General features: G+C 47.1%; 1 protein-coding gene and 1 pseudogene across 1 annotated transcript; both read right to left on the bottom strand.

Moving 5' to 3' along the window:
- Positions 1-1,849: 1,849 nt before the first annotated feature.
- Positions 1,850-3,908, bottom strand: LOC132374111 (protein SET-like; annotated as a pseudogene).
- A 973-nt stretch (positions 3,909-4,881) lies between these two features.
- On the bottom strand, positions 4,882-8,394 carry TMEM42 (transmembrane protein 42). The gene is made up of 3 exons (XM_059937608.1): positions 8,159-8,394; positions 6,152-6,298; positions 4,882-5,539 (listed from the first exon to the last, which is right to left on the bottom strand). The coding sequence occupies exons 1-3, from the start codon at positions 8,348-8,350 to the stop codon at positions 5,399-5,401; spliced, it is 480 nt and encodes a 159-aa protein (XP_059793591.1). The 5' UTR covers positions 8,351-8,394; the 3' UTR covers positions 4,882-5,398.
- Positions 8,395-14,002: the final 5,608 nt, after the last annotated feature.

Raw genomic sequence — 14,002 nt, 5'->3', positions numbered from 1 at the left:
AGCACAGAAAAGACGCTTGACATCATTAGTCATTATGGAAACGCAAATCAAAACCACAATGAGGTGCCACTAAGATGACTATAATAAAATTATGGACAATAAAAATGGTCAGCAACAAGGTGGAGAAATTAGAACACTCGTATTTTGATGGTTGGAATGTAAAATGGCGTGGCTGCTTTGGAAAGCAGTTTCTCAAAAAATAAATACAGTTATATATGGCCTAGCAATTCCACTCCGACGTATATACCCAACAGAACTGAAAACACAAATCCACACAAAAACTTATACACAAATATTCTTTTTTTAAAAAAAATTATTTATTTATTTATTTGGTTGCACAAGGTCTTAGTTGCAGCAGGTGGGCTCCTTAAATGCGGCAGGCGGGCTCCTTAATTGCAGCTCCAGGGTTTCTTAGTTATGGCTCGCCAGCTCCTTAGTTGCAGGACACGGGTTCCTTAGTTGTGGCATGCAAACTCTTAGTTGCGGCATGCATGTAGGATCTAGTTCCCTGACTAGGGATCAAACCCAGGCCCCACACATTGGGAGCGCGGAGTCTTATCCATTGCGCCACCAGGGAAGACCCCACAAATATTCTTAACAGAATTATCCAACAGCCAAAGTGGAAACAATCCATATGTCCATCACAAGATATATTGATAAACAAATGTGGTACATCCACACAATGGAATATTATTCAGTCATAAAAAGGAATAAAGTACTGACACATGTTACAACATGGATGCACCTTTAAAATATTGATATTATGCTAAATGAAAGAAGCCAGACACAAAAGACCATATGTTGTGTGATTTTATTTATATGATAGAGAGTGACTGCTAATGGTGTGGGTTTCTTTTTGTGGTGTGATTTTATTTATATGATAGAGAGTGACTGCTAATGGTGTGGGTTTCTTTTTGTGGTGGTAAGATGTTCTGGAATTAGACAGTGGTGATGGTTCAGAACTTTGTGAATATAATAAACTATTGAATTATACACATTAAAAAGAAATAAATAAAATTTTAAAACCAGAAAAAAAAATTAGTTAACACTGACCTATCAGGCCATTGGCTGTTGAACCTGGATGTCAAATTGCCAGCTCCAGAGCAAACAAACTCCAACCCATCATCCAGGGTGCACAGCAGAAAGACAAATTCAGATACACAGTTCATTCTCTTATCAAGATTTGATACCTCTGAAATGAGTAAAGAGACACAGTGAACACTTCCCCATCTTCTTAGATGGAGACACATATCTCTCTGCTTTTTGAAAAATGACAAACCTTCCTCTTAGACAAACATCTCATTGTGTCCCATGGTCTCCTGCAGGCACATCTGTTGAGTTGAGAGTGAGATGGTCTGGGTCAGCACCAAACACTTTGTGTGTGTGTGTGTGTGTGTGTGTGTGTACACATTTAGTTTTATTGTAACAAAGCAACTTGTACACTTTTAACGTTTAAAACTGAGCATCATCTTTCCTTTCCAGTGAAACAAAAAGAAAAATTTTTAAATAAACAGGAACAAAATTACAATAGAGAATGTCAATTGCAAATAAGATCCTACAGGTTCTGCTGATTCTCCCATTGAGTGGCAGGGCTCAAGTCATCACTAGGAGAGAATTTTATTTTAAAAGTGTCATCTTAAACTGCAAGGATGTCCGTTAAACATCACAATTAAACATGTCAAAGGAGAAACCATGTTGTCAAAATGCCCACTCAACCCGCCCAATCATCTCAAACCCACCCTTTGCTGACCTTTTATAACCCCATTTTTTAAAGTTTTTTTTTTTTAAACAACAGAAAGTAGACAGATACATGTTGGTAAATGTTAACTGTCCATATTCACATAGAGACACAGTGTAATCTCTGAGCCCAATCAATACAGAGAAAGGAGGAAAAAAGCTAGAATTCTATGCATTACTACACAGGGGCCTAGCACCCTCCAGCTTCCAGCAGAGCTAAGGGAGCAGAAGGTTTTTCTTTTTTCCCACAGAGCATGGTGGTGTTGATTCCATAAAGTTTTTTTGAGACAGGACGGGATAAAAATGAATTTGGAACAGAAAGGGGTAGAGATTCTTTTCCCACTGAATTCTGCTCAAGGTATTTCCCCCCAAAATAAGTTGTGAGCCACGGTATAAAGGAGAAAAGAGACCTCAAAAACAGGGCAACTGAGCACAAGAGGAGGAGGAGAAAAAAAAAAAGACTGCAACTTGCTCCCAGGGACTGGAGAAAATTTAAAAAGGAAGGTCAGAATCCATCAGTGTTCCATTAGTCATCTTCTCCTTCATCTTCTTCTCCTTCCTCCCCCTCATCATCATCTTCATCTTCTTCACCTTCATCCTCATCCCCTTCTTCATCAATATCTTCCAATCCTTCTCCCTCTCATCATCATCATCATCTCCTTCTCCTTCCTCATCATCCATGTCCGGGACCAAGTAGTACTGTAATGGGTTTGGCCAAATATCATCTTTGATGACCTCTCCTAACTCATCTGCACCTGCATCAGAATGATCAGTAAACCAGGTGAAGAAGCTTTCTGGTTCCTCATGCTGTCTCTTCCTGCTGGCTTTATTCTGCGTTTGACTTGAACGTTTTGTCAGATCCTTTCCGGATTTCCATTTGATTTCAGTGGACTTTGAAGATGGATCACCACTCTCATTCAGATGAAATTCTTTGGAAGAACTTTATTTTCGAAGTAAGGGTTTTCATCAAAATAAAAATCTATTCTGTCGCCTGATTTAATATCTTCCAATTCTGTCACTTCGACTCATGTCAAATAATGCAGCGCCTCTTCATCCTCCTCCCCAAGCAGTGCAGACACTTGTGGACGGTTAACAAACGTTGTTACCCCCAAATTTGGGATTTTGGCGATCAATTCCGACCTCTTCTGAAAAAATGGTTGGCGGAGTTTGTTATATTTCTGTTCTATTTTCAAAATCTCCTCACTGGCTTGTTCGTTAAGTCTGTCTATTTCATTTTGTACTTCATCAATATGTTCAACTGCTTCTTGCTGTTCTTTTTCTGAGGTCCCTTCTGCGGCCTCCTCCTGGCGCTCGCTGGCTCGCTCTCCCTCCCCCTGGCTCACGTGCTGCCCTTGCGGCCTGAAGACGCGGGAGGGGCTGAGGCAGTGTGCCGGGCCCGGCCTGGGCTCCTGCTTACGGAGGGGAGGCGACAGCGGACCGGCAGGCGGCTCAGCTCCCTCACTCACGCTCCGTGCTCCAGCTGCTGCTCCGTCTCCCCGAGCCGCCTCCTCTTCCTCAAGCATCTTTATGTATCCGGCAGGCGTCTGGATGGGAGGCTGGGTCCCCTCGTGACAACGTCTGCTCCGAGATGGACTTCTTCCTGCCCTTTTCATGAACTGATCAGGGAGGCCCGGCCACCAGCTCTCAGCAGCCTTCATGTCTGGCCTTGGATGGGTGCCTGACTCACATATGTGAACACACCCTGCAGAGCCTTGAATGGCCTTCATCATCCTCACTGGTAGAATAATGGGGTCAGATCTGACCAGGGAGATGTGAAGAGTGTTCCAGGGAGCATCACCTTCAGAGGGGCAGGAGGTGAGACTTGGGGAGCGCTATTAGACACTGGAAAACAGGATCCTCGTCCACAGGACCTCTCTGGGGCTTTAACGTGCTGAAGTGGGAGGCAGGATGGTTATACAGATTAAGAGCCAAACCCTGGAGTCACACAGTGATTTGGGCATTCATTAGCTGTGTGACCTTGGGCAAATGACCCAACCTCTCTAAGCCTTAGTTTCCTCACCTCTAAAATGAGAGTAACAAGAGTACCTCCTTTGGGCTTCTTCCCTGGTGGCGCAGTGGTTAAGAATCCAGCTGCCAATGCAGGCGACACGGGTTCGAGCCCTGGTCCGGGGAGATCCCACACGCCGTGGAGCAACTAAGCCAGTGTGCCACAACTACTGAGCCCGTGCGCCACAACTACTGAAGCCTGCACACCTAGAGCCTGTGCTCTGCAACAAGAGAAGCCACCACAATGAGAAGCCTGCACGTCGCAACGAAGAGTAGCCCCAGCTCGCCACAACTAGAGAAAGCCCGCGCGTAGCAACAAAGACCCAATGCAGCCAAAAGTAAATAAAATAAAATAAATTAAAAAAAAAATACCTCCCTCCCAGTGAGGCTGGGAGGCTTCAATGCGTCAAAGTGCGGCTAGTCAATTACCATTCTGTGAATCACAGCTTGGCCTTGGCCCCTGTGGGAGCTCAGAAAGAGCAGCAAATTGTGCTCTGTTGGATATGAAGAAGGAGTTTTCCAGGGACAGGGGAAGGAGGACGGAATCCAAGGCAAACGGAAAAGCAGGGGGATGTGGAAGGAGACCTGGGGCCGGCTCAGGCTCAGGAGAGCTGAGAGGGCTCTCAGACAGCCAGGGGAGCCCCGGGGAACTGGAGCAGGTGAGCATCGCACTTGAAGCTATGCACGGGGAGACGGTGCAGGCAGCAAACAGACTGTTTTGAACTAGGAATTAGATTCACATGGCGTAAGATACAAAAAAGTCACGGGACCAAAGGGCAGAAGAGGTAACATGAGGGGGTGGGAGCAACCTCTGGGCCAGTTTCCTTTCCTAATAAATAAAATAAAACTAGGCCCCCCCCCCCAAAAAAAAAACTAGGCCCCCAAAGTGAGGTCAAGCTTTTCTCCTTGGTACCAAGAGAATGGACAGATGCTCCTGAATTTGAAGAGCGCCAGCCTGGGTGAAGTCAGGAAGGAACCACGCAGGCAGGCAGGCAGAGAGCAGTCAAGCCCCAGGCCTGGAAGCGGGGGGAGGAGTTTCAACTCCCCCTCCGGGAATTGCAGCTCACCCTGGTTGCTCTTACTCCAAAAAATTAGGAAAGGAAAAAAAGTAGGAAAGAATTTAGATTCCACGCCTGGCAGTTTTAACTTACAAAAAAAGTATTTATTAATCTAGTTTTCCTTCTCTTGCCATAATCCAGAAGCATGACGCTGATGGCCTGACATATCAGTGTGAAGTTGTCGAAAGCCCCACCAGTCATTGATTCCAAAGTTCCATGACAGGCCTTTGTTAGGCAACAGGACTGCAGTTACAGCAATGGTTTCAAGTCCATACAGGAAGCCCACCAACCCCAGGGTCTCCCGCACCTGCCATGGCTCACCGGGTGGGTTGTGGAGCGTGAGAATCAGCACCGAGCGGACGGACCGAGAAGGCTTCGGGCAGAACATGCTGCGGTGTACTTCCCCTGACAGAGGCCGGAGCTGTCCACCCACAAGGCTGCTCGGTCACAGGCCTGGTTCCCTGGGAAGCATCTCTCTTTGGCCGAGGGTCAGAAGGCTGCACACCCAGATCGCCCTGAGAAGCAGTCCCCACACGCCAGCCCGAGCCTGAGCCGCCATCGCTGTCTTTCCAGCGGGTCCGCCCAGCCCGCTGGTGCTACTGCTGCTTGTGTGGAAGAGCCTTCCTGGGTGGTGGCAGCTCCCTGTGGATCAGGGTGAGTCCGCAGAGGATGAGGAAGACTCCTCCCCACCACAAGACCTCCTGGCACTCTCCATACAACACAAAACCCAGGAAGGCCTGCAGGACAGAGACAGCTGTGAGGCTGGGCAGGCACGTGCCCGCAGGATGCGACCACGGTGGGTGGGCACCACCTGACTCCCCTGTGGCTGAGTGCCCCCCTAGGGCGGGAGGAAAGGTCTGGAGCTGCAAGTCTTGGGCCTGAAACCCATCTGTTACCTTCAGCGTATCTCACCTGGAGAAGTGGGGAGGGTACCTCCTCACAGCATCGGCCCCAGCAAAGCGCACAAGAAAGCCCAGTAGAGGCCAGCAGCCAGGCCCAGCACACAGCTGGTCCACCAAGTCCTCCCCGCCCGGACTGCAGGGCTGACTGGCTCAGCCCCACCTGGGAGAGAACCTCGACCCTCCACATCTCCTGCCTGAGTTCACAGACCCCTGAGGAGCAGCAAGTAGGCTTTTGACAGTTGGACTTCATCCCCATCTAACTTGAGAATTCCTCCAAGTTAGAGATTAGAGGAGCAGCCACCGGGAGTCAAGACACAGCCCAACCTCTGCTTGAGTTCCTGGCCCTTCTCCTATGTGGGAAAGCAGGGGGTGCCCGAGGACAACCTGCCCAGAACCCTCCCAGAACCCAGGTTTGGGACAGAGGAACTGTACGCTCAGGCTACTCACCGAGCTGAGGATATTTGAAAAAGTCACCGTGACAGATGCAATGGCTGAAGACATGGAGAAACTGAGGCCCCGGCTAAAGAACGTCCACATCAGAGAATTGGTGGTAGCCATCACAATAATGCCTAAGACGCAGAAGCCCACGTTCACCTGCAGGAGAAAGCGTCACTGCAGCCACGGCCAGCCCCGGGCAGCATGACCGGCAGACCCCCTCACAGCACCCAGGGTCATGGTTACTGCTGGCCGCCGGGCCACCACAGCCTGGGGGTCCTCAGAGCTTTCCTGCACAGGGCTTCACTTAACCCTCAGCAGGGAGCACACCCATTTAACAGCTGAAACAACCTCAGAGAAGACACTTATTTGGCCATCTTGCCAGCCATGTGACCTTGGGCAGAAGTAAAATGCGAATCCATACCAGTTATCTTCTATTGAACACCAGTCCCTTATTGGCCTCACAGTGACCAGTGCATGAAGTTCAGTCTCAGCCAAGTGGTTATTGCTCAGTCTGAGGGATGAGTAAATCAGGGGCAGAGCCGTCACTTCCCGGGATCAGGTAAAGCATGAATTAGTCGTCTCCCCACCCCCAACCCCCGTCCCCATTCTGTGAAGGCTAAAACCCACTCAGGCCGGTCCCACTGGGCATTCTTGAGCTTTTACTCTGTACCAGGCCCTGTGCTAAGTGTTTTAAGTACATTTTCATTTATTCCTTAACTTCATTTTACAGATAAAGAACCTGAGGCATTAAGTAACCTGCCTAAAGCGCCACAGCTGGGGGGAGCCGCCAGGATTCAGGCCCAGGAAGTGTAGCTCCATGATCTGAACTAGGACACAGCCATGCCTAGAGGAACCACACGGAGGACTATTTGACTGGTGACCCAAGGCATCACTTGGAGAACTTGCAGATTTTTTTCTTTTTTTTTTTAAAGGAGAGCACTGAAAGAAGAGAGGATCTTTAGAAGCCTCCTACACAAAGGATATGCAGACCCCTTGCTTGGTTTTGAGTTATAAACCTGCCTGCAGACAGAGCTGCTTCCCCTGGGGATGGTGCCCATCTACACCTCATCCTCTTATTTCTCATCAGCAGCTGAATATACAGTCTTGAGGAAGGAGTGTCTCTGTATAATTTACACAGAAGCATTTTATGTGCCGGTGCCAGCCTGCTTACGTAAAGGCTTATCAAAGTCTGATGCACAACTGAGAAGACTAGAAAACCTCATGGCTCATAGTCACTCATCTCACTTTGGACCACTTACTCCAAGAATTACACCCAACAGAATACCAACCTCGAGCATGGCAGCTCCCAATGGATTAGCTTAAACCTAAAGAATCAACCTGTGTACTGTCCAGGTCAGGGCCTAACCCTGGGTTGCAGATGCAATGAAATCTCTTTAACAAGCGGAAGGTGGCCTATGACTCGCGATGGGAGAGGCAAAGGGACACCTTAGCAGACATGGGGAGGCAGTTAAGGAGTTCTCAACATCGGGGTTATGTCCAGAATGTTTCTCTCAGTCTCCCTTATACCTAGGGTATCCCAAATTCCCAAGTTTCCGCCAGCAGGGGAGACCAGTCAAAACAGCCATTAACTACGGAGTTAAAGAGATGGGCAACAGGTGTCTCACCTTTACAGTCACGTGGAGAGAAATGTTCGGGCATAAAGGGCTTAAAATGAGAGGTAGAGAGTGGATGTAGGAGGTGTGAGTCTTCCCCAAGAGTGAACTAGCCCAATCGGAGGACAGATTTTAGGTCCCTGGTAAGGGAACAAGCCTCAGTCCCCGACGTCTCTTACCACCTACAATGGACGAGGGTTGGGCGTGATGTGGAGTCGAGGGATGCCTTCCTGCCCACACTGTCAGTACTGCCCGGCTGCGGAGTGGACCAAACAGGCCAGCGGCGGTGAGGCGGCCCCCTGCGCCCCCAGCCCCGCTCCATCCCGAAGCCCCGCTGCCCCGTAGCGCCCCTCCTGCCCCGGCCCCACCCGCCGGCCCGCCGCAGCAGCGCCCCCGGCTCGACCTCGCTGCCGAAGGCCAGCTTGGCGGAGGCGGCAGCCAAGGCCCCGAACGCGCCGGCGCACAGGCAGTTGAACACGCCCCAGAAGCGGCGCCGCATTGCGCCCGCCTGGAGGTGCGGGGGGAATCCGGCGGAGGCGTCGGGGTAGACGGCCGCGCACACCCCTCCGCCGGCGAACTGACGCCTTCCCTCCATGGTGCCCGCCACCACCTCTCCGTGCGCCCGCCGCGCCAGCCACCGGCTGGGCCGAGAGCGCTCCGCGATTGGACGGCGGCCTCATGTGATGAGACGCTCACGTGAGAGGGGTGACCAATTGAGGCTCCGCGAGGGCCTCGAGGGGCGGGGCTGCCGGCCGAGCCACAGACAGCCTTCTTCCGAGGGTGGGCGGCTTTCCGTGTTAGGTTAGGCTTTCCGAGGAGCACTGCTGGACCGGTGTCCAAGGCTGACTGTGGTACTGTGCTTGCTGTTGTAGAATAACTCTTCGCTGCCTAGCAGTTTCAATCCTTGTCACTCTGTGTGGTCCAGCATCAGCTTCCCGTGGGAATATGATTAAAACGCCCCATCCCAGGCTCCGCCCCACATCCATTGAATTAAAATATGCATTTTAGCAAGACCCCCAGGAGTCTGGCCTGCACCTTCTAGTTCGAGAAGCGCAAAACGTAGAGATGCTTCGGCAGAGGGCGCTAGAGACCGGCAGATTCAGCGAGAAAGCGGGGGTGGGGGGCTGGGGGGGTAGGGGTGGTTAGGGCGTTTTTTTTTTTTTTTACATCTTTATTGGAGTATAATTGCTTTACAGTGTTGTGTTAGTTTCTGCTGTATAACAAAGTGAATCAGCTATATGTATACACATATCCCCGTATCCCCACCCTCTTGCGTCTCCCTCCCACCCTCCCTATCCCACCACTCTAGGTGGTCACAAAGTACTGAGCTGATCTCCCTGTACGATGCGGCTGCCTCCCACTAGTTATCTGTTTTACATTTGGTAGTGTATATATGTCAATGCCACTTTCTCACTTGGTGCCAGCTTACCCTTCCCCCTCCCCGTGTCCACAAGTCCATTCTCTACCTCTGCGTCTTTATTCCGGTCCTGCCCCTAGATCCATCAGAACCAGTTTGTTTTTTTTTTAGATTCCATATATATATGTGTTAGCATACTGTATTTTTTTTTCTCTTTCTAACTTACTTGACTCTGTATGACAGACTCTTAGTCCATCCACCTCACTACAAATAACTCAATTTCGTTTCTTTCTATGGCTGAGTAATATTCAATTGTATATGTGCCACATCTTCTTTAACCATTCACCTGTCGATGGACACTCAGGTTGCTTCCATGTCCTGGCTATTGTAAATAGTGCTGCAATGAACATTGTGGTACATGACTCTTTTTGAATTATGGTTTTCTCAGGGTATATGCCCAGTAGTGGGATTGCTGGGTCATTTGGTAGTTCTATTTTTAGTTTTTTAAAGAACCTCCATATTGTTCTCCATAGTGGCTGTATCAATTTACATTCCCACCAACAGTGCAACAGGAATTCCTTCTTTCCACACCCTCTCCAGCATTTATTGTTTGTAGATTTTTTGATGATGGCCATTCTGACCGGTGTGAGGTGATACCTCATTGTAGTTTTGATTTGCATTTCTCTAATGATTAGTGATGTTGAGCATCCTTTCGTCTGTTGGTTGGCAATCTGTATATGTTCTTTGGAGAAATGTCTGTTTAGGTCTTCTGCCCATTTTTGGATTGGGTTGTTTGTTTTTTTAATATTGAGCTGCATGAGCTGTTTATATATTTTGGAGATTAATCCTTTGTCCATTGATTCTCTTGCAAATATTTTCTCCCATTCTGAGGGTTGTCTTTTCATCTTGTTTATGGTTTCCTGTAGCCTCTCTGCTAATGGGTGGGGTTGTGTTCCTGTCTTGCTAGTTGTTTGGCATGGGGCGCCCAGCACTGGAGCTTGCTGGCCGTTGGGTGGAGCTGGGTCTTAGCATTGAGATGGAGATCTCTGGGAGAGCTCTCACCGATTGATATTACATGGGGCCAGAAGGTCTCTGGTGGTCCAATGTCCTGAACTTGGCTCTACCACCTGAGGCTCAGGCCTGACAGCAGGCCAGAGCACCAAGACCCTGTCAGACACACGGCTCAGAAGAAGAAAAGGGAGGAAAAAAGAATGAAAAAAAATAAAAGAAAATTTTTAAAATAAAAAATAATAATGATAATAAAAAAAGAAGAGAGCAACCAAACCACTAAACAAATCCACCAATGATAACAAGTGCTAAAAACTGTACTAAGATAAACATAAAAATCAGAAACAAATCATTTGTAGACAGCAAACCCCAAGTCCACAGTTGCTCCCAAAGTCCACTGCCTCGATTTTGGGATGATTCGTTGTCTATTCAGGTATTCCACAGATGCAGGTACATCAAGTTGATAGTGGGGATTTAATCTGCTGCTCCTGAGGCTGCTGGGAGAGATTTCCCTTTCTCTTCTTTGTTCACACAGCTCCTGGGGTTCAGCTTTGGATTTGGCCCCGCCTCTGTGTCTAGGTCGCCCTCAGACATCTGTTCCTGCCCAGACAGGATGGGGTTAAAGCTGCAGCTGATTAGGGGGCTCGTGCTCATTCAGGCTGTGGGGAGGGAGGGGTATGGAAGTTATAATTGGAATGTGGAGCGAGCCTGCAGCAGCGGCCAGCATGACGTTGCAGCAGCCTGAGGCTCACTGTGTGTTCCCCCTGGGGAACTAGTCCCTGGATCACAGGACCCTGGCAGTGGCGGGCTGCACAGACTCCCGGGGGTGTGTGGATAGTGACCTGTGATTGCACACAGGATTCTTGGTGGCTGCAGCAGCAGAGTTAACGTTTCATGCCCATCTCTGGGGTCCAAGCTGATAGCCGCGGCTCATACCTGGCCCTGGAGATCGTATAGGCAGTGCTCTGCCTTATGTGGTCAGACAGGGAAGGAATCCCCTCTCCTAGTGCACCCTGAAACAATGGTCTCTTGCCTCTTAGGCAAGTCCAGACTTTTTCTCAGACTTCCTCCTGGCTAGCTGTGGCGCACTAGCCCCCTTCAGGCTGTGTTCACGCAGCCAACCCCAGTCCTCTCCCTGAGATCTGACATCTGAAGCCCGAGTGTCAGCTCCCAGCCCCCACCCGCCCTGGTGGGTGAGCAGACAAGCATCTCAGGCTGGTGAGGGCTGGTCGGCACCAATCCTCCATGCGGAAATCTCTCTGCTTTGCCCTCTGCACCCCTGTGGCTGCGCTCTCCTCCGTGGCTCCGAAGCTTCCCCGCCGCCACCCACCGTCTCCCCCAGTGAAGGGCCTTCCTAGTGTGTGGAAACTTTTCCTCCTTCACAGCTCCCTCCCAGTGGTGCAGGTCCTGTCCCTAATCTTTTGTCTCTGTTTTTGCTTTTTTCTTTTGCCTACCGAGGTACTTGGGGAGTTTCTTGCCTTTTGGGAAGACTGAGGTCTTCTGCCAGCGTTCAGTAGGTGTTCTGTAGGAGTTGTTCCACATGTAGATGTGTTTTTGATGCATTTGTGGGGAGGAAGGTGATCTCCATGTCTTACTCCTCAGCCATCTTGAAGGTCCCCTAATTAGGGCTTCTGACAAATCAAATGGCCCAGATGGATACATGCTCATTGTAGGAAATTTAGAAAGTATAATTAGAAGACCATGTCATCCATAATCACCCCACTCAGATAATCAGGATTAACATTACTTCCAATTTCCAATGCACTTAAATACTTTTAAAATGTTTTCATTTAAGAAGTATACATTTATTTGAAAATAAACTGCTGTTGAAGTATATAAAGGCCTACTTCTGCCCTCCAGGAAAGTCATTGTTCTTACAGAACAATAATAGACTGCAAATCTATGGAAGTTGTTCCTACATGATAGTAATCTTGTTTTAAAGGGGGTATTAATTTTCGGTGTCTTAGTGGGAAAATATTTAGTGTAAAATTATTCCTAAATTACAAAAATCATAGTAATTTTATGAACATGCAAAACTTTCCTTTAACAAAATTACAAAAACAAATTATTTCTTTATATTATAAAACTAAAGTATTGTTTCCAACACAAATGTAACTTTTCTACCATTTGCCTTTACTAATCTTGGAAAACATTAATCTTGTTACCTTTAACTTAAATGCAACTCTATTTTCTTAGTTTCTTGCTGCAGTTATTTATACATATTAATATTTTTAGTAAATATGCAGAAAAAGTCAATTCTGAAATATTCTTACAAATCAATCTCTTTTAACATAATCTTTAAGTCCATAATCTTGAACTTCCCAGTTACTTTAGTACTTAGTAGATCCTTAACTGACATGGTTCCAAATCTCTTTATAATTCTTTGTTTTTGGTTTTTTTTGGCCACGCTGTGCAACATGAAGGATCTTAGTTCCCTGACCAGGGATCAAACCCATGCCCCATGCAGTGAAAGTGTGGAGTCCTAACCACTGAACCACCAGGGAATTCCCCTGTATTATTTTTTTAGATTCTACATATAAGCAATATCATCTCTAGGCCCATCCATGTTGCTGCAAATAGCATTATTTCATTCTTTTTTATGGCTGAGTAATATTCCATTGTATATATGTACCACATCTTCTTTATCCATTCATCTGATTTTTTTTTTTTAGCTGCAGTGCGCGATTTGTGGGATCTTAGTTCCCCAACCAGAGACTGAACCCAGGCCTTCGGCAGTAAAAGCTCAGAGTCTTAACCAATGGAATTCCCTGTTCATCTGCTGATGGACATTTAGGTTGCTTCCATATCTTGGCTATTGTACATAGTGCTTCTATGAACATTGGAGTGCATGTATCTTTTTGAATTAGAGTTTTCATCTTTTCCGGATATATGTCCAGGAGTGGGATTGCAGGATCATGTGGTAACTCCATTACACTTGGTTTCTTAATCTCTGGTACAAAAGAGTCAAAATGGATGCTCTCTCACATGACATTATATTGATATTATTTGGTACTCAAAATTTTTCACATGAGAACATGGTTTCCTTTGAATGGTAGGCTTCTTCCCTTGGCTATGATCTCCTATAAGGCTGCAAATGTTTAAGCAATTCTTATTAATGCTGTAACATTTCATTGGCGATCCTTGCTCATATCTTCCTCATAGCTGAGGTTCAATTGTTGATTTATTGAATCAGGATAACACCCAGTAAGATTTCCATGCTCAAAGAAAGCCACAGACTAAGTTATCAGAATGAAGTTTATGAGACAGAGGAGAAATTTAAGGATATACAAAATTGGATTCACTAGTTTTATGCAGCAGGCCAAGGCTGACATGCAGTATGGAAAATCTTAGGTGAAGCATGTGTTATAGTTCAGTTCCAGTTGTGTTGCTCTAAGAGTGAGAGACCCAAAGTTATTCCTGTAGAGTAACTATAGTAGATAATAGGGCTGCTAAGGGCTTTGGACTACAGGTAGATGTTGGTTATGCCTACCTAACAGGTTTTATACACCGTTTTCAATTTAGATAATTTATAATATACTATTACCTTCTTTTTAAAGATCATTTCAGAGTTAGTATGAAGAAAGGTGAAAAAAGCTCTCAGATGAACAAATTGGGCATTAACCAGCACCATGATATTGTCTGAAAATCAGAAACACTTACAGGCATATGCAGATGTATAGGATACAAAAAATTTTTCTACTGGACTCAGCTAAGATTGGGCTTTTATTAAAATGTACTGTAGATGGACCTGCTCTATAATGTGAACTTCAGATTGTAAATGGATAACATAGAAAAGAGTCAAAGAATAGCCATATACATGATGAAGAAACTGGTTGTGTTCTAGGAGGAGTTATTCCTTACTTTTTTCACTGGTCATTTCCT

This window comes from Balaenoptera ricei, chromosome 11 (assembly GCF_028023285.1).
Source record: "Balaenoptera ricei isolate mBalRic1 chromosome 11, mBalRic1.hap2, whole genome shotgun sequence".
In the NCBI taxonomy this organism is placed as follows: Eukaryota; Metazoa; Chordata; class Mammalia; order Artiodactyla; family Balaenopteridae; genus Balaenoptera; species Balaenoptera ricei.
The sequence above is the reverse complement of the archived record's forward strand: the minus strand, read 5'-3'. Positions and strand labels throughout refer to the sequence as shown.